At 50.5% G+C, this 23,364-nt stretch overlaps 2 protein-coding genes across 7 annotated transcripts; one reads left to right on the forward strand and one right to left on the reverse strand.

The window, feature by feature from the left end:
- The first annotated feature begins 1,474 nt into the window (after positions 1 to 1,474).
- On the forward strand, positions 1,475 to 11,652 carry IL12A (interleukin 12A). Its single transcript, XM_080604041.1, has 5 exons — positions 1,475 to 6,393; positions 7,488 to 7,595; positions 7,703 to 7,744; positions 7,848 to 7,943; positions 8,327 to 11,652. The coding sequence occupies exons 1-5, from the start codon at positions 6,163 to 6,165 to the stop codon at positions 8,480 to 8,482; spliced, it is 633 nt and encodes a 210-aa protein (XP_080460167.1). The 5' UTR covers positions 1,475 to 6,162; the 3' UTR covers positions 8,483 to 11,652.
- LOC308199615 (uncharacterized protein) lies at positions 11,200 to 23,333 on the reverse strand. Of its 6 annotated transcripts, none has more exons than XM_080604035.1 (17): positions 23,234 to 23,333; positions 21,009 to 21,040; positions 20,711 to 20,798; positions 19,982 to 20,059; positions 19,412 to 19,462; positions 18,887 to 18,916; positions 17,660 to 17,710; positions 17,512 to 17,579; positions 17,354 to 17,403; positions 16,771 to 16,991; positions 16,441 to 16,691; positions 15,711 to 15,845; positions 15,251 to 15,389; positions 14,682 to 14,735; positions 14,477 to 14,560; positions 12,924 to 13,196; positions 11,200 to 12,369 (listed from the first exon to the last, which is right to left on the reverse strand). In XM_080604035.1, the coding sequence occupies exons 3-17, from the start codon at positions 20,748 to 20,750 to the stop codon at positions 12,353 to 12,355; spliced, it is 1,542 nt and encodes a 513-aa protein (XP_080460161.1). In that variant the 5' UTR covers positions 20,751 to 20,798; positions 21,009 to 21,040; positions 23,234 to 23,333; the 3' UTR covers positions 11,200 to 12,352. The 6 variants fall into 6 exon arrangements, with proteins under 6 accessions (XP_080460161.1, XP_080460162.1, XP_080460160.1 ...); XM_080604036.1 differs by lacking the exon at positions 23,234 to 23,333 and adding an exon at positions 21,485 to 22,894; XM_080604034.1 differs by lacking the exon at positions 20,711 to 20,798 and having other exon boundaries at positions 23,234 to 23,312.
- Positions 23,334 to 23,364: the final 31 nt, after the last annotated feature.

Raw genomic sequence — 23,364 nt, forward strand, 5'->3', positions numbered from 1 at the left:
GCATTGCAAACTGAGGGCTTCTTATTCCCTAGGGTTGATTTTGCTCCTTGTGGTCACTGGTTTTGTGCCCTGAGACCCCCGGGACCTCCCATCCTGTCCATCATTTTCTCCTGCCACACCATTTACCTGGACTGTGCCACCATTTACCACTGTCCCCAGCCAGGCAGCTCCCCCTGGCACCACCCCAGAGGTGACACACAGGACCCACGAGGGTCACGGACCTGCCCCACGCCGACCGCGCTCACCGAGCCTCCTTACCAGCAGCGGCTTCCTCTTCCAGCCCGCTCTGCTCAGGAAGGCTCAAAAAAGCAGCAAGGAAGGAAAAAAAAACACCTTCCCACCACACACATACAGCTCTCCAAGGGCTCCTGGTTTCAGGACCAAGCCACGCGGCAAGCGGCAAAGGGCTCCCGGCCACCAGCGTCCCGGTGCCAGCCGTCACCTCCCCGCCACCGCCTCCCACCGCCGCTTCCCCCGAAAGAGCCGCCGGCCGCAGCCGAAGCTGCCGGGAGCTCTGCAGCGCGGCCGGGCTCCAGCTGCACCCAGATGCTCCGTGGCAGAGCCGTGGTGACGACATGGAGGGAGTTCTGGTTTAAGTGCAGCTGCGAAGAGGTTAAACAAAGCAAATGCGGACATTCCTGTTGCTTTGATTACCTTAAAGAAGTGAAACAAAACTTGGTGTGCCTACGTTAAAAATAATTTCAAAATCACGTCTGTTAAGTCTCTGTTCTGTGAATACTTTTGCCCGTTTTTCAGCCATTGCTGTCCGTTCCCCCAGCACACAACTGGCAGACAAAGCTTGTTCTGTGGTTTGCAAGTGTCTAAGTTGTTTATCTGAACTTATTTTTAAGCTGGAATATAAATAAGAGTAAAATGCAAAGCGCTCTGCTTCCATGTGCTGCCAGAAGTGTTGGGTTTCTCCTACAGACAGGCATTGCTTTCTTCCGATAGTTGCCTTGGTGCCAAAGCACACGGTGAGGTCCTGGGCACCCCCAGCACGAGACTGGCAGAGCATTTCGGTAAGGATCCGCATGCACTGAATCACCCTGTCCAGCCCAGCATCCGCACCACGGATACCTTCCATATTCTGCTCCTTCAGGACGAGGGTGAAGGCCTGAGTTCATCGCTAACATGATTCAAGCAATCCTGTTGCTTTCGGGAAATGCAAGAAGTGCCGCACCTGCGCATCACCTGGCCAACAAACCTCAGTGCCCCTTCTTACGGTTTGCTTTAACAGGCAGCACAGCCGAACGCCTGATTTTCCTTACCACCATCCCTTCATTCATTTCCAAGTTTACGTCCAAAGGGCAGAAGTTCTGCTTGAAGGACAAAACCTTGGTAAGCATGAGAATTGCTCTCAAGAGCGGGTGTGTCCTTGCTGGACACGTGCAGGGCTTTTTGTGAAAAGCCCTTTTTTGTGGAAAAAAAGCTGAACTGACGAACGCGGACCCCGCAAGAAGGAAGCCAGGCTGCGCTCGCCCTCTCCGTGGTTACAGCCGTCCTGCGTGGCTGGCGGCTCAGAGCCACAGAGCTGAAACTGCGTGAGCTTTTGCACCCGGGGACGAAAGATAAAAGGGACAGATGAATGGAAAGAAAAAAGCACCGGGAGGGCAGAAACGCGGCAGAGGGTGGAAACAGAAAGCGAGATGAGCGGAGGAAGTGAAAGCCGTGCAGAGGCAAGCACCCAGCGCCGCGCGCTTTCTTCTTGCAAGCAGCTCACCGGACGCAGCCCCTTTTATTTCTGTTCGTGTAGCCAAACTTTAAACCAAAAGCCCCAGGGCTGGACTGGTTTCACCCACACCACCAGCCCCGTTTCTGCAGGGAGGGCTCCCGGTGCTGCCCGCGCCATGCGGAGCCCGCACAGCCCTGCGCGAGTAGGGCAGGTGCCGCGGCTGGCACCGGGCTCCCGGCCACGGGGAGGGGCAGGGGCAACCGAAAAGAGTTTGGGGTAGCAAGAGTCACTGTGCACCTCAGCCCCTCTGTGCTTGGCCTGCGTTTGTTTTCCACTAAAGAGATCTCTCTCATTCAGCTTAATACAGATTTTTCTTCTCAGCGGAGACTGAAAGAATCCCAGACCGTTCATAGCAGCGACTCAGAAAATTCTTCATTTTTTTTTTCCATTTTCTAGAGCACTCCTAGAACAATCCTGCCACCTGCGTATGAGAAGTTACTCATCCCCAGCGCGACCAGTGGTGTACCCGTGTGTCTGCACAGTGCTCACCATCAGCTCCGTGCACCGCCCCAGCCGGCCGCCCTGGGGACACAAAGCTGCCAAGAAGGAAGCTCGCTGTCAGCGAAGCCACTTTGGTAAGCCACTTGAACATTAATCTTCCCCCAAAAATACACAGGAGCAATAAAACGTTGCCCTCGACCAGTGCCCCGCATATTCCAAGAGCTGCAAAAAGTACAAAAATTAGCTTTATTTATTAGAGCATCCAGAAGTCTGGTTCCACACGAGTAGGCTCTGCCTTGGCATTTTGCAGTTCTTTTTATGCAGCAGCGATCTACAATTAACTGCCAGCCTGGCTGTGATTTATTTTTATTGCAGCTTTACTTATATATATATAATTATTGCATAATTATATACAGGCACGTAATTATTACATAATTATATATAATTATAATTACGGGAAATAGGACTTTCCTACAAACAACCCAGCTCTTCCAGCTGAAGACAAGGTACAAGTCCACGTGCGACACGACCTTCGCGAAGGGCTCGGGATTTGGCCTTCTGATGAAGAACATTCACATCAGCGAGACAGAAGTAACACGACATAACTGGGAGGCCCCTAAAACTCTTGCCCCTGGTGCCAAAACACTTCCCAGGCCGGTGAGGTCTCCGGGAACGGGTGGGAATTAGGCAGTAAAATGGAAGATCGGCCAACAGCCGGGACTCGCCTTCTGCCCAGAGCTCTGGAAAAAAGGTGATTTTTGTTTAGTTAGCACTTGGAGAGCAAGGGGGAGGCGGAGAGGAGAGTCCTGTTTGTAAGGGGAGAGAGAGCAAGCCAGGACTGACACAGAAGGTTAGTATCACAACCACTTATGTCATCGCACATTTACAGGAACTTCCTAGTTTTTTAGAACAGTGTGGCTGGAGAAGATCCTATTTCTCATCACTCGCATAGGCAGTCCTCAAAACTAAACTGAGCAAAGATCCTCGGGGTTTTGGTTTTTTCTAATTGGGTTTCTTTATTATTATTATTTTTCCTTTCTTTTTCAAATAGGATTTTAAAGTATTGTTTTGATTGCATGCAGCACGGTGAAGAACACCATTTAGCCCAGTTTTGATTACAGGAGCATCCTGAAAGGCTCCTATTTTTCTCTGGAAGTTAATTTCAGCATGAGCAACTTATGATTGAATTAAAGGCAGGGAAATTACAGTTTCTCATGTAAACTCGTAGATCTTTTAACAGTTTTTTGATACACAATCATTGCACTGTATTGCTAAGTGCATACGTGATGTATCCCTACACTTGTTGCTTTAAAAACAAAAGTATTGCTCCACCTTCATAACCCTTCTTTCACCTGACAAAATGGGTATCTGCGACCAAGACAACATATGCAATAAGAAGTACATGGATTCGTGGATTTTTCAGTTTTACAGGAACGTAGGGGTTGGAGTCAAGGATCCTCATGGCTCCCTTCCAACTCGGGCTATTCTGCAAGGCTATGAGGCTATGAGTCTGCAAACTTGTTTCTCTTTTTTGGGTACTGGTTCCTTGCACAAGAGCACTCCGCACACAGTCACTTGTGTCTGGGCCGGGAGCGCAAACATGGCACAGATCAGGCAAAAGCAGCAGGAACTGGCCAGGCTGGACCTGCAGCCGACCCCAAGCAGCAGAACAAGAGCTGCTGCACCGCGGTACCCCCAGGCAGCACCCGTGGGTCCCACAGCAGTATCTGTGGGATTGCTGCTCCAGGGAGGTTTGGGTCAGCACAACATCATCGCCAGTGCTGGAGCTGCCCCGGATTGAACGTTTCTTACCTGCAGTAGGTGTACAGGGTCTCTGTCAGACCCACATAGGGAGGGCTTCAGATTCGGGTGAAAAACTTCACCCGAATTTATTTTCCTGATAGGAAAACAAATGAGTGCTGACAATCACATCGGCTGGGCAAGGCTCTTTACACATACTCGAGAAACAGCTGTAAAACACCACACGCAGCAACACCTTCAATTAGTCCTTATTCTACCAAGGGAAAAAAAAAATATCTCTGAGCAATGCTGCGGCATCCCTGTGATTAAGATATTTCCCATTGTATCAGCAAGTGTTGAAGCACACCGAAGGGGTGGGCTTCCCGTGCTGGTGCAGCAAAACCAGGCGCTGCTCACCCCGCGCAGGGACTCTGAGCCCCACGAGGCAGTCGCGGCACGCTCAATGCCGTTCAGTGGTTGCACGCAGAGCCCCCGCCCGTCCTTGAGCTCGGCATCGCTCCTCTCACCGACTTCCCCGTGCTGTGGAGCACTGCACGATTAAATGCAGCCCAGGAACGCCACGAACGAGAAGGTGTTGGCCGAGCCCTGTGCCAGCACCTCGGGAGAAACCTCCCCCCCGTCTGCTAAAAGGCAAGGCTACAGCGGAGAGCCGGGCAAGGAAACCTGGAAAGCCAAACTGGTGCCTTTTCAAGAACGTGCCTGCCTATTCCCAAAGTCTGTTTCACTTCGTGGTGAGAAAAACAAGTCTCCTACACAAGATTAAAACCACAGCCCACAGCTTAATGACTAGCACAGAAATGGAAAACACACAGTAAAACTGGAAAATCATACGGCACCGGTATGCTAGCAGGCTGGGGCTCTAGACACACCACAGCCTTCTTAGGGGAAATAAGATGTCAATTAAAATAAAAAGAATCTGAGAAGTCAATAAAAAACTCTTGATTCATCCCGCTCCTTTCTAAGCTAACAGCAAAACTCCCGTGGACTTCGTGGCTGTCCTGGTGGAAAACGTTTTCTGCAGCCTTGTGGCCAGGCTGGGAGCGGCCGTGTAAGCACGCACTTAAACACCAAGCCATCTGGTGGCTGTGCCAAGCAGGTCAGTAAAAAACGACTTCCCAGGCAGGTTTGTATAAACCTTCATCAAAGCCACGTCGTTTACAATTTTTAATAATAAAAAATGGAAATGCTTACCTACGTGTCACACGAATACTTGAAGTAATTCTGTTTTTTTTCCTGAAGTTTTCCTGAAAAAGATTTATTTTTTTTTTAGTGTAAATTTCAGTTAGCAACCCAGGGTGGGCCGGTGGGAAGAAGCAGAACAGCAGCGGCTCGGCGGTTGTGACGCCCTGGGGGGTGCAGGGAGGGCTCAGTTCTCGCTGCCCCCTTCACATACCGCACTTCTTGCGTTGTGGGAAGGGAGATGAAGACCGGCGTGGGACAGCGGGGAGCTCAGCGCCCGCTCTTCGGGTGCTCTGCAGGGATTTGAGCAGCAGGATTGTGCTGCCAGGTGAGCAGAACAAATCCCCAAATCCGGCTGAGTTGGGAAGGGCCCTCCGGAGATGCTCTGCTCCGACCCGCTGCCCACCGGGGTCACCCGGAGCACCTCACGCAGGACGGCATCCGCGCGGGGGCTGAATACCTCCAAGAAGGAGACACCCCCACACACACACAACCCCTCTGGGCAGCGAAGGACTGTGCAGAAATCACTGGCGATCCAACAGGCGGCCTTGGAAATTCTCTTTAAAACGGTGACACTGGGGCTGCCGCCCCTCTGAGCGTGGGTTTCGGGGGGGGGGGCTCCCCCAGACCTTGCCCCACCTGGGGCTGCTGTCCCGCTGCCCCTCTGAGCGTGGGTTTCGGGGGGGGGCTCCCCCAGACCTTGCCCCACCTGGGGCTGCTGTCCCGCTGCCCCTCTGAGCGTGGGTTTCGGGGGGGCTCCCCCAGACCTTGCCCCACCTGCTCCCAGCGCAGAGACGCGGCGGGCGCGCTGCTACCCCCGGGCATCCCCGGGCCCCCCGCACCCCCCCGTCCCCCCGCACCCCCCCGGGCCCCCCGCACCCCCCCGGCCGCCCACGGGGGCTCTCTGGGTGCCCTGCGGGATTCCCGGCGGCCCCGCGGCTTTCGGCTCCCCGCCTGCAAAAGAACAGCGCCCCGGGGAAGTCCTGCTCCGCCGCCCCTATAAAGGCGGCGCGGCCCCGCAGAGCAGCCGGAGAGCCCGGGGCAAAGCCATGGAGGAGCGAGGAGCCGCCAGGGGCACCGGCACCGCCAGGGCCACCGGTACCGGCACCGGCACCGGCACCGGCGGGGGCTCGGGGCGCTGGGCGCTGCTGGCCGCGCTCTGCCTGGCGCTGCCCCTGCCCGCCCCGGCGCTGCCGCCGCCCGGCCCCAGCCTGGTCCCGGAGCTCCGCCGCTCCCGGGCGCTGCTGGACGCGGCCAGAGCCTCGCTGCTCAGCCTCAAGGTGGGAGACGGGCGGGGAACGGCCGGTGCCCGGGATGGGGCGGTGGGGCGGTACGTGGGACGGACGGGTGCTAGGTGGTGGGGCCCGGGATGGAGGGATGCTGGGTGGTGGGACCCAGGATGGGGTGGTGGTGCTGGGATGGAGGGATGCTCGGTGGGGGTACTGGGATGGAGGGATGCTCGGTGGGGGCACTGGGATGGAGGGATGCTCGGTGGTGGTACTGGGATGGCGGGATGCTCGGTGGGGGTACTGGGATGGAGGGATGCTCGGTGGGGGTACTGGGATGGAGGGATGCTCAGTGATGGTACTGGGATGGCGGGATGCTCGGTGGTGGCACTGGGATGGAGGGATGCTTGGTGGTGGTTCCCAGCTGGGAGGATGCTCTGTCTCAGCTCCCTGCCAGCCTCTCTAACCGCTCCTCGCACCTTCCCCGACTTTAGCACCTGGGTTTGGGCAGGTGCCTTTCTCAGCTCCGCCTTTCTCAGCGCAGTGGCAGCCAATTGCACCGCTCCCAGTTTGGAACATGGTTTTTCTCTGACGCTGCTACACAGCTGGCTCTGGGAGTACCTGCTCCCGACCTTGGCATTGCATTTGCGTGCTGTCACTTTGCTGCCCCAGCACCCTCCCGCACCAAAGCCCCCTGGCAGCAGCACCAGGGGGACTTTTTTTTTTTTTCTTTCCTTTTTTTGGCTAAAATTCCCTGCTATTGTTGCAAGCGTCATCTCAGAGAAGCCCTAAAGAAAGCCACTGAATAGGTGTAGTGTGGTTGGACAACGCTTGTGGTGTGTCACTGAGCACTGCTAAGTGCGGGTGGTATTTGCTATTTCTGACTTCCTAGGAGACAATTTTACATCTGAAATTACAGTGACACAAAGTTCTCCACAGATTCAGCGTCTGCGAGAACAATTTGTGCTGCTAAAGTAATGGAGACATGCACCCAGCAACAGCACACAGAACAAAGCCTGAACGTGTTTAGCACAACTGCCACATTTTCCTCAACTTCAGACACTTGGTCCGTTTGCCACCTTCTGGAGCTGAATCAATGACCCCCATTTATTTATTTATTTATTTATTTCTCTCTCTTTTTAACGCAGGAACATGGGACACTGGGATTTGAATGTACCCTGGAAGAGGTTGATCTCGAAGATATCACTAAGGATAAAATCAACACGATAAAGGCGTGCACATCTGAGGATCCAAGGGTAAAAACAAACGATCAGGATTCAGCATCCCAGTGTCATGGAAGAGCCATGAGGAAACTCACATTTCCACATTTTAATGCATGTATCGTTTCTTCCTTCATTTGCAGACTGGAAACTGTCCAGTGCTGGAAAGTTCTACTTTTGATAAGGTAAACTGGAGGTTTCTCAAAAGAACCACTTATTTTGCTTGGTTTGCATTTGAAGCTTTTAGCAACAAATTCCAGCATTTCTTAATAATTCTGACTTTTGCAGCGTAAATGCCTGCGGGGGATCTATGAAGATCTGAAAGCCTACAGGGCAGAGCTCAGCGACCAGAAGGTGCTGACGTCCATTGACGAGATGATGAAAGTAAGCGTTTCTGCCTCGGTCCTTTCTATTATTTCTGCCTTAAACCAGAGCTTTAACCCAGAGCGTTCTGTTCTGCAGTTAGTTGTAGAGTGAATGATCATTTCTGATAATTTAGAAAACTGTCACTGGTTTTTCTAGAAGGTAAAGGAGGCAGATATTAAGGGCTCGTTGGGTTTGCTAGCTTCACAAAAGCTGAGAAAGGGGAAAAAAAATCGTTGCCTGTGCATCTTCAAAGAGGTTGGAGAGCCTCACCACCGCAGGACTGACTGCAGAGAGCTTCTTAGGGATAGTGGGAAGAGTCCGTGCGCCCCGATGGACACCTTGGTCTGGGAGGACGCGGAATTAATCCCTGTCCCCCCTCCTAACGCTGCTGCACCCCGCAGGCCCTGCAGCCGGGCAGCCCGGGCGCGCTGCAGCCGCCGCCCAGCGCGGCACTGACCTCCTTCAAGGACCGCATGAGGCTCTGCGGCGTCCTGCACGCCTTCCGCATCCGCGCCGTCACCATCGACAGGATGATGAACTACCTGAGCGCCCTGTGAGCCCCCCGGGCAGCCCCCGAAGCTGCCTTGGAGGGTTGCAGGAAGAAGACATGGCGCGGTGGGTGTCCTGCGACTCGGCTGGGGGCTTTGTAGGAAGCGAGCACGTCCCATTTTACCGAGTTTCTTATAAGGCGTGTTTTAGTGAGCTGTTGCCAGTGCCTTTTAAGCTATCTTGTTAAATTTCTACACTTCTAGACAATAAGCTATATCATACGATAATGTTCTCAGACCACCGAACACTCAGCTGTAACCTGTCTTAAATGTTTTATTTATTCAGGTTTCAGAAACTGAAACGTATTTATAATATTCCTGATTTATTTATTATGAAGTTCCTTATTTATTATATTTATTGCCTAATAAAATTACACATTGCATAAAAAAAAACATGGTGACCTTTTCTTCCTTGAGTTATGACACAAATCGATAAGGCAATTGTATTGATCAGACTCTTAAAGTGCTTGGCTACTGCCCCCCTCTAAGCAGCGTACCACAGTACCACCCAGCCCTGGGGGCAAATTCAAGAATCCAATTTCCCTCTTGTTCCTTCCCCCAGCTGCGTTTCCTGTGGATTGTCTCTCTGGACTGAGCCAGTCTTGTTCACAGCCCTTTCCAGCCCCTTGCACGGTTTCCTGGGTGAAAAGCCTGGCCCCGGGGAAAACAAGAGCTGCGCTGTTTAATTCAATGGTGCGAGAATTTGGGGCAGAGCTCGTAAGGGCAGAAAGGATGACTGGGTGATTATTGTCCAAGTTCTTCCTTCCAGTGCTAAAGCCGGCCTAAAAAGAGGCGGGGTGGGAGGAGGACTGCTCTTCTCTGCTGGGATCAGCTCAGACAAGCTACGTCACTGCTGCTCTTTGTCCCACCAGCATCAGTGTCACCTGCATACCATGCCAGCCCCCACGCTGCCATCCTATAACCTCCCCCAGCTTGCTAACTGAACCAGAGCCGTGGTCCTTACCCCTACAGCGTGCCCGTAATGCGGACGTAAGGCAAGAGCAGCCTCACACCTCGGTGCTCTGATGGCCTTCGTTGTATTGCTTCCATTCCTCCTTCCTGCAGGAACGGCAGTCACACAGACAGAGCCACAGCTGAAGACCAGGAATACAATACGTGTTTTGAAAAAGTTTCTTGATTTTGATTTAAAGAACTGCAGTGTTGAAGTATTGTATCTTTGGACCATCTGCTGCACTGCCCCCGTTCCTACAAGCAGGCAACCCACTTCCAGCTGTGTTTGACCCATTTCTGCTTTTGGCCAGGGAGTCCTATCAGAGCACTGCTTGTATCAGGTATCTTAAAATCCTCAGGTGCTGTGTAACATACAGATTTTGAGAACAAGATCTTTTAGTTAGCAAGCAAAATCAGCTAGCTTTAAAATAAGAGCCCCTTTGGAACTTCTTTTTTTTCCCTGAGCCACATCAAAATTACGAGCTGAGGTTGGCTTTGTAGACAACGAAGCTTCTTGCCAAAGAAAAGTCACAGCAACTTACCTTTTTCTTTCTAAAGTCTGCATCTCGTCCCCTCTGCGTGCCCTGGCAGCTCTCGCAGCAGCTGGGGCACACAGGAGCAGCCTTCCCCTTCCTCCTTCTCCATTACAGGCAAAGTCTTGCTCAGTTTTTGCAAACCCCTTGATTTTGCATGCTCAGAAAGACTCAGTTTTGAGAATCTAGCTAATTTGCAACAAATCACCACCAAGTACGTGCAAATGGCTGTGAGCCCAATGCAGCCTGCCTGAGAGATCACCAGTACAAGGGGCCTGTACGTTCACAAAATATACAGTGGGGGTATGCCTTACCTTTCTAAACTCACTAATATTCTCCAACAAAAGCATTTTGTGCTGTAATTTAGCATCTGCACTCAATAGAACCATTAGCTAGCAGTAAAACTAGTATTGACATTTTGGGAAATTATCCCCTTAATGCTCCCTTTTATGGGATAAATCGCTTTATTCATTAGTAGAAAAAAAACAGATAATGACATCTGCATTTTTATTATTAGTGGATAAGCATTGCACATATGGAACAGCACGTGTTTAATCACTACATAGCGAAAAAAGAAACCCCCTTGCCACTTTGAAACAAGACCTGAAGTTTAAATTGAAAACCCAGGGAGGGATGCGGGGACAAACACGCTCCCATTCCCTCTTCCAAGCTCATCACTGCTCCGCTTACTGACAAGGGGTCTCCCACCACAAAAACAAGAAGAAATAAACAGTTTTCACTGCAAAAGAAGCGAAAACTGGCAACTATGATGTGAGGAACTGCAGCCAGCAGGAGACTGCCCTCGGAGGGACGGGGCTGGGGACACCAGCAAAAATTCCAAGCAAGATTCCTGTTTGCTTGGCGCAGAAAGAGCCAAGGACAGCTCTGCATCCACATGGGGAGGCGTACAACACACCTGGCCTGGTTTTCCCTAAACCCCCCATCAGCAGAAGAGCCCACAGGGCTTGGGGCACTACCACAGCCTCTCCCTTGGCCAGCGGAAACCTCTCGGGACTCTCCGTGGAGAAATCCCTCCTGGAGAGGGATGGAGACAGAATGCTATTGCTGCGTGGCAGCTCACGAGGGCTGGCAGATGTGGACGGGAACATGCCCTGACCCGACAGCGTTTGGCACAGCAGCACTAAGGGTGGACGAGATGGCCCATGGCAGGCAGCCAGCAGGCAACCTCTAAAAGAGGTGTATTTCATCAAACACTTAAAATAAAAAACGAAACACAAGCAGTGTGAATGTTTCCTTTTTAATCCTGATTTTTAAAAGTATGCTTTTCCTTTCATAAACATACACAGGGGAAGATGATCCATAGAACTGCGTGTCTTTAAAAATAAGACAATCAGGTAGCTGCTCTCTTCTGCAAATGACATTATTTTCAGATCTCTTACTACTGTACTACTTACAATACTAACGGGTATTGCCCACAGAGTAACACTCTTCTTGGAAAACCTGAGTTTTCCAAGTTGAGTTTTCTAAAACTCAAAATATGAGGTGGGGTTTTTTTTGATTTTTTTTTTCTATTTCAGCTTAAGCACCTCATTCTATTCAAGTTAAAATTGTTCATGTAAAAAAAATGTATAAAAAGTTCATAGCACAAAAAAATTACAAAACATAAACAATATAAAAATTGAGACAGACTATACAAGACAAGAGTGAACAAGAAAATCCCACAGAAAATTCAAAGCTGCCTGTGGTTAGTAGTAGTGCTACTCTGAAAATGGTCTTTTTTTTTTTAGAAAACAGAACCACAGCCCAACAAAGGCTGAGCATGCGCAAATATATACAGTGGCTACATATATACAGCAATTATGCAAACAACTTTGTCTGCAAATTTAAGAGTATTCTTCCCTGATCGTAGGCATCTGTATGAAATGTAACTTACCTCATGATTTTGACAGTTCCATTATTTTTTAGGGGGATGAAAGTTGCTGCACAACTCTTCTCCCTGTCTTTCCCTGATGTAAACAAAATGTTTCAAGATAATAGTCTTATACCCAATAAAGGTAAACCAATTTCTCCTAGTGTTCATTGTCTTTTAGGACTGGCTCGAACAAGACAAAATTCTGTAGCAAATTTGGGGCACGTGAAGCCTGGCACTTCCATCCTGACTCGACGGCTGCGATGATGGCATCCAAGCGCATGAGTAATTACTCCTGAAAAAGCCACATGAGTAATTACTCCTGAAAACACTTCTTGCACTTACATCAGTGCAAAATTTCATTCACATTTCTTTCATAGACTCTGTCTAAACTTTCCACTGACTGATTATGACTTGCATCTTCATTACTGAATCACAGTGAAATGCCAGGGAAACAGCTTGAGAAGTTTAACCATTTGGATGGGGAAAGTTCCCGAGCTTTTTATCAGCTTCTTCTTGAACTCATCACTGAGCCATAAAGCCTGGGGAAATGAACACACACAAGCACATTAGTATTTTAATAACTTCTAGAGATCAAATAGTATATACGTTGAATAATGTGTGTATAAAAATGTACAACAATGCAAGGTATGGCAATATACGTGTTTGCAAGGGTCAGATGAGTGAGGAAACAGCAGCAGTTGTCTTCCTGTTGGAGTCAGGTTGCTTTTATGGATAGCAAAGTAAGAACAAAGTTTTGCCTGTTCCAAAACCATTATTTTTTGGACTTCTTTGGGCTTCCTGATACAAACCAACAACCTACTTGGGTATATAATGCCAAATATATACCAATTAGTCTGGTCACGGTCAAGTATTCTGAACAGTCAATACAAAAAGGTGACTCGTTTTATATCAGTTTCTGAAGGGAAATATACAAATGCTACAAGAAAGTAAATCATTATTAATGTTAGAAAGGAGACAATTTTGACCCACACAATAAAATATGCACTAGGTATTTCGTAAACTCTCTGACGTGAACTCTTAAAACACATCTGAGACACGGTGATGAAATTAAACAAATATGAGAAGTGGATACCTTCTAGTAGCTGTACTATATCATATGATACTTTTTCGCCGAGTCTGTTGTACAAATTTTGTGCGGTTCCGTTGCTTTGCTCTCTTTCTCTCCACTTGCTTAACAGCAGAAATTTTTGCATATTGACTTCCTGTTCCTTCGCCTGAATCTGCTGAATGTCCTTCATTTCCATCTGAAGGCATTCGATGGCGACTTCTTTCCACTCTGCACCAAACAACTTTGCGATCGCCATCAGCTGTTGATCGGTTAGTAAGTTCGTTGTTTTAATTCCATCTGTAAACACACAGAAAAAAAAAATCAGATCTATTATTGCTCTTCTGATTAGCCTTCTAACTAAATGACACTATTGGCTCTGTGCAGGGCCAGGGGACATACAATGAAGGGGACCTTATTAGTCACGCAGACAAAACTGGATTATAGAATCACCTAGAATCACTCAGGTTGGGAAAAAAAAATCCAACCCTCTAAGATCATCAAGTCAAGCACTGTAGAAAATCACCTGAAGAATTAAGAAGCCTGGCTCGTAAAGATGCTAAGTTCTGATTTTGTGCTGTATGCTCTGAAGGCTTTTTTCCTCCCCTCCACTTATAAGCAGCTATTCCTCTAGTATAAGAACTGTATGAACACAAACCTCCTTCGGTATGGTATGTTATGTTACCAAGCACCCAGAGATTTTGTGATGTATAACATCAAGGCTTAGCACTAACATGCTAAGCATTCGCCATCACCTGACTACTTCAGATGACTGCTTTTCCTCAAAACCTAACAGTGCTCCAGGAGGTTGAGGTTTGTTTTTCTTTTAATTACAGTAGCTAAGAAGTCTCAGCCTACATGGTTATATGGACTAAGCCGTTTTCCTTTTCTGTATCACCATTTAAAAACGAAGTTTTGAACGATGAAAGCTCTCCCTCTGGTGGCTACATGCACCCATAAATAAATACATACATCATACATGATTATTTTTGCTGACATGTGAAGCCTGATGCCAGCTATATTATTTGATTCAGAAAGTGACTGTGATTTTTTTTTTCTGTATTTCTTTTTCTTTTTTTTTTTTTTTTGAAATGACTATTAGTAAATTAGTAGTTTCTCTCTGGGAGCTCCCAGACACCAAACATTTCTGAACATCAGGACATTATATGTCAACAGGAGATGGGAGATGATTTTTTTCAGCCTGTTATAGCTAAGGACATATTCTGAGTACAAAATCTGAGACATGTAGTGGAAACCCCTTTTAAAAGCATCCCTTATTTCCCAGTCTAAGAAGACAACACCATTTTAGCTGCCCCTTATAAGTCAAGTTCCCTAGCTGTTTCTCCACATTTACCTGTTGAATGAATGGCAGTGTACAGAGGTATACAAGTGAGGCACACACAAATTCTGTAGCTACAAAAGCAGCAATTTCTCCTCCTATATTTCATGGTCAAGTTTGTAGAAGTGTATAAAAAACTCAGCGTCACTTCAAATCATGGGATTAAAAATAAGAAAATAGAAAAGAACACACAAAAAACACAACCCAAACTCAGTATTTTAAATGACACAGAAATGCTTACCTGTAGTACTGTTAGACCTTTGCTTTTTGCCACAGTGTGTCTCTTCTTCGGAAAAGCTGTTGGTTGATTTCCGTCTTTTGATGCCTAAGGAGCAAGGAAGAATCGATGTTATTTCATTCATTTCACTTGCGCATCACCTGAGCAACAACAGCAACTGAGGCACACAGAAGACAAGCAACTCGGAATTATCTTCCAATGGACTTACTGACTGCATTCCGTTTTAGCTCATTTTTGTTCTGATCATAATGTATCCAGTCACCTGGAAAACAGTTTTCAAAGAAAACAATAGGTCAGGTAGGAATTTCTATTGCTGTGCCCTATATCCAACCATTGCCATGCATGAAAACAAACTATTAAGTGGATTTGTGTTGCTGAGCTAAGATTTAAAAGAATGAGATGATTTCTCCCATTTTACCACGCCACTTATAAAATGTATATTGCTCCTGGTACATACAGCAGAGCACCCTCGTGTCCCACCCCACAGCACTGACACGTTTGCCTGCAGGCTGAAGGCACCTGCTCCAGCACAGGCTTCAGAGACACTACTTTGTCCATCGCCTTGACGTCTGTGCTGCGCAGGGGCTTGTGCAGGTTACTCCAAAATCAGTATGCAACCTCTTGGATCTCTTCTTATCACTTCCAGTTCCAAACCTTGCAATTTTAACAGCAGTAATTGCAGTTATTTAAAGAATTTAATCTACGGGCTGAATTGCATCCCAAACCACGCTTCTTTTCAGCAGGAACAAACTGCTACTCAGAACACAAAATACCTACTTTCTCTTAGCTTTGCTTTCCATACAACTGCTTCAGACTCCAGTTCAATCAAAGACAAGGTGAAGTCTTCATGTTTCTCCAAATAGACTTCAATGTAACTTTTTAGTTTCAAAAGAGATCCATCAACGAATTCAATTTCCTGTAAAACGTTATATTTAAAATAAACATTTATCCAAACATAAATTAAACAGGACATATTTGGCTGGCGGCACTGATCTGATCCAAACTCCTGTCTCCCCAGAGTTTTGCCATCAACTTCAGCAATGTTAAGGACTTCATCCCAAAGTTTTAGGTCTTTAAGAGGCAAATGCTTTCTGTAGCAATTGCGAATGGATGTGAAAACTGCCCTTAAAGCCAGAGCAAGCCCCACACTCAGCAGAAGTGCAAAGGAAAAGCCATCTTCTATCATGCTTCAAATCAAAATGGGATGCACAACATGACAGTTATATGAGGAACTTACCTCCGGAGTTACTTCAGCTTCTGGTTCGCAGAGTAATCTGTATCTCTTTCCTTTCTGTAGTAATTTTTGGCACACAGGGGGCTTGTCGATTTTAATGAACTTCTTTTTTGAATGTTTTACTGCTTTTGCTATATCCTGAAATTTTAAAAAGACAGTCTTTTACACCCCTCGGTGAAAGGAGTCACATTTACAACCTGCACTACTTGGGGCTCCTTGTGTTTTTTTGCCACCACAGCTCTAACAAAATGGCCACGGCCTGTGCCACACAGCAAACCCTACCAGATGCTGTGTACCAAATCCAACGCTTGTGGGGGCAGACGCCTCCACTCCTCAAAATAAATAAATAAAAATAAAAAATGAATTGTGCTACATCAGCGAAATTAGAAGGGTTTTGCAAGCCAAATGAAAGCAAGCACTGTTAGCTGCTACCCCCTTCTCCTGCTGGCCTAAGGGGGGATTGGTGAGAGGGGACAAGTGGTGCAGATCTGAGCCCTGCTAACTTGGAGGCAAACATGTTTCTGATGTGTTGTCATTTTCTGTACTTTTCACAGCAGCGTGTGAACGAGCAGGTGGGCGAATACAACTGCTTACGTATCAAACCCTAATGTGCCAGAGCCTTTTCCCATGTGGAAATGCCACCAGAGCTTCGCGTGCACAGACTGCAGGGATGGAAGGGCACCTCTTTGCCAAAGCACCACCTGAGCAAAACACCCGACGTGGCCAACCCCACCTTGATAAAGGATTCGTTGTTCGTGGCCACGTAGACCCGGAACAGCAAGGAGGGGTCGCTGTCGACGGCCTTGTACAGGACAACAGCGCCGTGGTAGAGCAGGGGCTCCTCGCTGCGGATGAGCGGCCCGACGGGCGACAGCGAGCTGACCAGCCACCGCACGTGCGAGGCCGAGTAGTCCATGGACGGCTCGATGGCTGCGCCCGCGCCCTTGATGTGCAGCACCTTGAAGGCCGGATGGGAGTCACCATCTGTGGGGACACGCGGCGTTGGTATCGGCACCCGCAGCCTGGCCTGCCCCCGCCACCCGCACCGCAGGCCGGTACTCACCGCCGAGGCACAGGGAGTGGGGGAAGGCGATGGAGGTGAGGGCGGAGGCCGCCTTGCAATGCACGTCGAAGAGGGGGCCGCCCACCACCCACGGCGGCTTCACCAGCCCGGCGTACTTGCTCCAGGACAGCAGGGAGTAGCTGATGGTGACTGCCTCGGTCACCTCAAAAATCAGGCCCGTGACGCTGCACTGGTACGTGCCGTCCGCGTCCAGCTTCAGCCTGCCGGGACAGACCCGCCGAGTTAGCCTGGTGCCCGCCGCAGAGCAGGTGCTAATTATTGTTATTAAATAAATAATGAATTATTTGTATTGTAATGACTCACAATTAATTAATTAACATTAATTATTGCAACGAAACAAGACGCACAAGAAGCCACCCTGAGGGCGGTCCTGGACAAGGATCTACCGTCAGCGCCGGCAGCTGGTGCAAGTTGTTTGCTCTCAAGGACTTGGGGGCATCTCTTGTAATAGCTACAAATGCATTTGCGTAGGAAATTTTTTCCCCGCTTAATCTGAAGAAGTATCTCGATGGGAACAACAAAAATGTATACCCATTATATTAAAAAAAAAAAACACACATACAAATATTGTCCTCCAGCAAGTCTCCTAGGGGTCACCTGCTCCCTCTGGGCCTATATAAATAGAAAAAAGAAAACCCATATTTTAAAAGCTCGAGAGAAAACCTGCAAGTTGTAATTCTATCTCGTGAAAAATACATGGCTTTCTTTTTCTAAACATACATTTTCATTTCTGCAATGCTCACAGTGGGGCAGACAGTTCACTCCTAGGGAAAAAACAGGAAAATCAGCTCATTAAAATCAAAGCAATTAAATGCTCAGAAAAAAAAGGAGGGGGGAAGGGGGGGGAAGAACTCCAGAGCTCTCTTACCACCAGATTCATTGCGGTCTGGCTGTGAGTCTTTCTTTTCTTGCTCTTCATCTACATAAAGCAGTTTTAAAGGCACATATTAATACACATAGCGAAAGAGCTCCCTGAGAAGGGCCATCTGTGGCTTTTACATAACAAAAGGACAGTGGGGACAGACGTCTCTGTTCCTGCTTCTGCCCACCCCAGCTTCCTGGGATTTTTAGTATTTGCACCCCTCTCAGTGGGGGCTGCAGCGATGCACGGCCTAGCAAATTCACCCATCAGCATCCAGGCAGGTCTCTGCTCTCATACCCAGCAAGGACAACCCACCAATTTCATCTGCTTACTTTAGAAAAAAACACAAAGGAAAATATTCTTAGGCCTACTGTGCCTGCACGCAGCTTGGGGATGAGGCTGGGCACCAGGATAGATTTGTCCAAAGCTCACAGCTTGCCCAAGGGCCTGGAAACGTTCATGGCGAGGGGGAAACCTCTCCCCAGGACCTCTCATCCTGCCAAGTACGAACGCCAACCACCTGCAGGGAAGCCGTGCACCACGCTCCCCAGCGAGAAGGGAGCCACGCTAGAGCGGCACACTTGGCCCTAAGCGGGTTTTGAAACACCTGGATCAGCCTCACCAAGCTCCAACACAGAAGCAAGCAAGCGGAGCTGACACGAGGCAAAAGTTTTTGGCCTGAAGGTTCAAATTGTGCAAACGCGACTGGCAGAGCTCACGCCGCAAGGTGTGATGAAATGCAACCGCCGCTGCTGCCAGCCCAGCCACACCAGGCTGCGGGCAGGCCCTCCCCGTCATGTCAACACCTCCCAGGTAGGCACATGTGAGAGAGGAAGAAAAATCTATTATTATCCGACGCTGTGCTGAGCTGCCTGGAAGCCATCACAGAAACACCCAGGCCATGACAGCGAGCTGGACCCCGTCCTGGAGCACTATTTTGGGCACGGAGCGGCCGCTGGCATCGCTCCGAGCCCCGCGCGGGAGAGGAAGCCTGGCTGAGCTCCGGCAGCGCTGCTCATTAGTTAGCGGTGCTGCCATGCTCGCACGCACCACGCATGCACTCGGCCCGCGCGATAATGCCCTCCAGCAAGCGTCTGTGCCAAAAGAAGGGGCCCTGGCTGGCAGCGGCTGTGCCAGCGCTCGGTCGCTGTCTGCCTGCCCTCGCGCATCCCGGTAAGAAGCGTGTCGGCTTCCTAAGGCAGGTACAGGAAAGGAACAAAGCAGCACACTCACCCGACCGTCTTGTATCAGACTCCTCAGTATCTGATGGAAAAAAATAAAACAAAAAAGCTTTCTAATTCTTTAGTAAAGACTCTCAGTCTTGTATGAAAGCAGAATAAACTGTTCGTGGTGTAACCCGCGCAAGCGAAAACCCACACGCTTTTCATCAACGGCAAACACTTCCTTTAATTCTTTTCCTGTCCATCCTGTTTTGCCACTTGTGCTGCCAACTTTCATGCAGATTTATAGCCTCTCGGTCTTTGGACGGCTACTGCGGTGTACAAACATCTGCAGGCATTGTGTGAGCGAAGGCCAGTGCCACACGAGCTGCCGCTCCTCTATTATTGCGAGGCTCAGAACTGAGTGACTAGGAAATAATGCGCTCACAGAAATATCGTTCTGCTTTCCCACATTCAATCATCGAATTAACAGCGCTGTACAGTAACTTCGAGACTATTCCCATAAGAAGCAGCGTATTTAAACTGAAGTTACGTTTTCCAAAGAGGGAAATTAAATAAACTGGAACACAACACTCACCTGAGTCATCTTCTGAGCTACTGCTGGAGCTGCTTTCGGAACCATTCTCTCCTGAACAAAATCACACCCCGTTAGTGGCAGGAAGGAGTAAGTAAAGCTATGCCACAGGTAAGTAAGGGATACGTTAAGAAGTTTAAATACATTTGTTTGGTGGGCAAGTTAGGTAACACGACAGAGTAAGAAAACACTGAGCCATGCTTAGGCACAGACTCACGTCCCAGCATCGGAGACTTCAGGGGTCGCACAGGCCCTCCTGAAGGGTACACGTGATATTCAACGTTTAATTTTGATCTATGATGTCCTAAACAAACCGGGACTGTTCTGGGCCCTCCCTTCGCCCCGGCACATCCCACTTCCCCCAGCTGAATCACGGTTTCCCACGGCACGCACAAGAGCCGGCAGAAGCACCGGCGGGGACGGGTGCGTGCCACCAGGGAGTGCCCCGGACTGGGGCTGTGCCACGCACGCCTCTCATAAACCACTCGTACAAACGCGAGTTGAAGAGAAACCAATATTGGAAAACAAATGACCCGGTTCCCAGCCCCACGCGGCCGGGCTGGTGCTGCTCACCTGCTGGGAGCTCCTCGGCGCAGCCCTCGGCGCAGCCCTCGGCACAGCCCGCTCCTTCCTCGCAGGAGGCCTCCAAGTCTGGAAGAGGAAACCGGTGGGTTTTACGCGCGTGTTTTGCATGAGAAAAAGGAACTTCTGAACACCTATAATCAAAGTCTCTGGGGCTGGCAGCGTCACACGCTTCACACATCCTCAGCCCAGGAAAGTGACGGGGCCACCGCTTCCTGTGCTGATAAAACCCGAGCAGGTTTTCTCGCTTTGAATTAAACCGGCGCCTGCAGCGGTGTGCAGGGCTCTGCACCGAAGGTGCAAAGGCAAGGAGGGAGCGGCACACGGTGCGCTGCAGGGCAGAGGGGCTGCAAGGACGGCCACGGACCCCCCCCTTCCACGCACCCACCGCAGCAGGCAGAGCAAAGAGCCAGCCCACGGCTGCCGACTCCCAACAGACACGAAAAAATGTGCCCAACACCAGACTGCCATCGCCAGCCAAGAGGAACCACAGACATGCGGCGAGGACCGGTGTCCCACGTCCTCCACCCCACACCAGATGTCCCAGCCAGACCGCCTCGACACGCACGCCTCCGTGCTCCGAGCAGGGGTGTTAAGAGATTTCACAGAACCATTTAGCAGAATAAAAGCCCTCTCCGCATGATCATGCACTGATTTTTTATTTTTATTTTTTTTTGGCACGAGGTCTCTGGCAGGTCCAGCTCTGCCCATGGTGCTCACCGAGTGCTCCGGCTTGGATGCACGGAGATTCGGCAGCCATCTACTGAATTTTCAGTGCAAGACTAGCTCTTCTCCTGGCATTTTTGCACTATGCAGATAAGAGGAAAAGAATAAATAACAAAATAACATGAATTTTGTAAACAAGTATAAAATCTCAAAAATCTTATCCATGAAACTAAAGCATTACACGTTTATTTTTTTATAGCCAGTAGTTATCAAATTGTGATTTTCTCTCAGAAGGATGGGAATTTCTAACAACAAACCCAACAAAGCCACGTACTTCACAAAGTTACTGTACCTTGCTCGTCTGCAGAGAGGGATTCGATTCCGCTGGAAGACAAAACGGGAAATGCATGAGAAGACCTGACAATCTTCTGCCACCCTTCCATACAAGCCAGGGAATTTGAGGAAACTGAGCAGGTTTTAAGGCAAGTTAAGCAGTAACGATAGGGGGACGGTGCTTAAAAAATGGATTTTCTCAATGCAACCAGACCCTGGCTCTTGCCCTTGCTGCAGGGATGCTGGGGACGCCTGGCTCTGCCCCAGGGGTTCCCACGAGGACAAGCCCTTGGTCCCCAGCCCCTTTTGCAAAGCCAGGCTCTCCAGGGCACAAACAGCTGCTTTGACAAGCAGCCAAGAAGGTTATCAGCGCTCGTAGGGCAGGGAAGCATCAGGGTGAGTACAGCAGAGCAAAGGCTTGCTGAGACAACAAAGGGAAATAAGAGGAGAGAGCAGGAGCAGGAGCCTGTCCACAGCCCCCGATGTTTCTGAGACCTTTGTTCAGTCTTCAGGCTGGGTGGAGCAGCAGGATGCTGACATTATTTATCTTCTTCAGTAACACATGGAGCTCAGACAGCCTTGATGACCCCTGAGTGGCAAATTGCTCCAATCCGATCACCTGTTGGCGACCCACGGCAAATCCAGACCCAACTTCATTGTCCTTTTTTTTGCTTGAAAAGGGGAAATTTGCTGTTTTTATCTTTCATGGATCTTCATCGGATCTGGAAACCTCTCCAGGGAGCTCCACAAAGCTCTCTAGCGCCGTCCCCGCTGAACCACCACCACAAAAGCATCCGACTAGGAAGGGAACCGCTCCGGGTGCAGTTACCGCGAACCAGCAGGTGACATCCAGCTCTGCTTCGCTTTGGAACCAGAAGCCAACACCATCCAGTATCTCTGCTTTCCCAGCAGCCAGCCCGAAGCGCGGCATTGCGCGGGCGACGACAGCAGCAGGAAAACAACCCTTAAAACTGGGGGCTGAGGAGCGAGGAAGCGACGCAAGGAGAGGTCCGGGCGAAGCGCGGCGGGGCGGGCGGCTGGGCAGGGACACTCCCACGCAGCCCGAAGCGGGAAGATTTCTCCATCAAGGCCGGGGAAAACAGAGTTAGATGCGGAGAGGCATCTGGGTGAGAGTCTCACTGCGGGCAGGAGCGGGAATCGTACCCAAACTGCCTTGAAGAAAATACACTGGGAGTATCTGCAGCGTTGGGAAAATGCCTGGACAGAGCCCAGCGCGCGCCCGAGCCAGGGGCTGCTTGTGCAGCCGTGCACCAAGCGCTGCCCTGCTAAATAAGGTTTACAGATGGCTTCCAGCCCCGCGCTTTGCTCCTCCTAAGCTTAAAAAACACGCGGCGAGGAAGAGAAACAGGCCTGCTCGGGCTAACAAATTATTGCCCCCAACCAGTTAATTACTCGCGGGAAGAAACGCGCTTCACAGCCTCAGCTCCTGCCGCGCGAGAGCTGCGCGGCTCTGTTGTTCGGCCCCTGCTGAACCAAAACCAAAACAGTTTCACCACGCTGGTGCCCGCAGCTTTGCAGGCAGGAGATAAACACGCTCGCCTCTAGACCGCCCCAGCTGCCGCCCGTTTTGGGAAGGGCACGGGGTGCAGCGGGGTGCTGGGCGCAGGGAGGCAGAGCGGGAGCGCGGTGGGCTCGCCGAGCGCTTTTGTTTGCCGGAGGAGACGACGGCGAGCGGATCTGAGGATGGCGGGCGGCTGCACGGCCGGGCCCTGGCCTCGAGTGGGGGGCCCGGGGAGCCCCCGCTGCAGGTGGCAGGCCAGGATCCTGCACCCCACGGCCCCGCAGACGTCCTGGGGGGTGCAGGATGGGTGCCCAGCGGCCGGGCCATGCGCCGGCGCGGGATGGGGTCTCTTCGCTGGGATCCAGGCGATGGGGGGCGTTTGGGGATGGGGGGGGGTGTTTTGGGGATGGGGGGGATAATGGGATGGGGGGGGACAATGGAGAAGGGGCAATGGGGAGGTGGAGGCAACGGAGGGGACAACGGGGAGGTGGGGACAATGGGGAGGGGATGATGGTGGGGGGCTGCAGAGGGGGGTGAAGGAGGATGCTGGGGGGAGCTGGGGGTTGTTGGGGGATGCAGGTGGGGACCACGCTGGGAAAGGGGGGGGATGCTGGGGGAACGGGGCTGGGCTGGGTCTCGGGGTGCGGGGGGCTCGGGGGTGGGTGGAGGCTGATGCCGGGGGGGTGGAGGGCTCCGGGGGGGGGGGTCCCGTCCCCGCTCACCTGTCGGGCTCCTGCCGGCGGCGGGACATCGCGGCGGGCGGGAAGCGACCGGGGGGAGAGGGAGGAGGAAGAGGGGGGAGAGGGAGGAGGGAGAGAGAAGGGACCGCCCCCGGCCCCCCCTGCCCCTCCCC

The sequence above is a fragment of the Anser brachyrhynchus genome (genome assembly GCF_964034855.1).
Source record: "Anser brachyrhynchus genome assembly, chromosome: 9".
NCBI lineage: Eukaryota > Metazoa > Chordata > Aves > Anseriformes > Anatidae > Anser > Anser brachyrhynchus.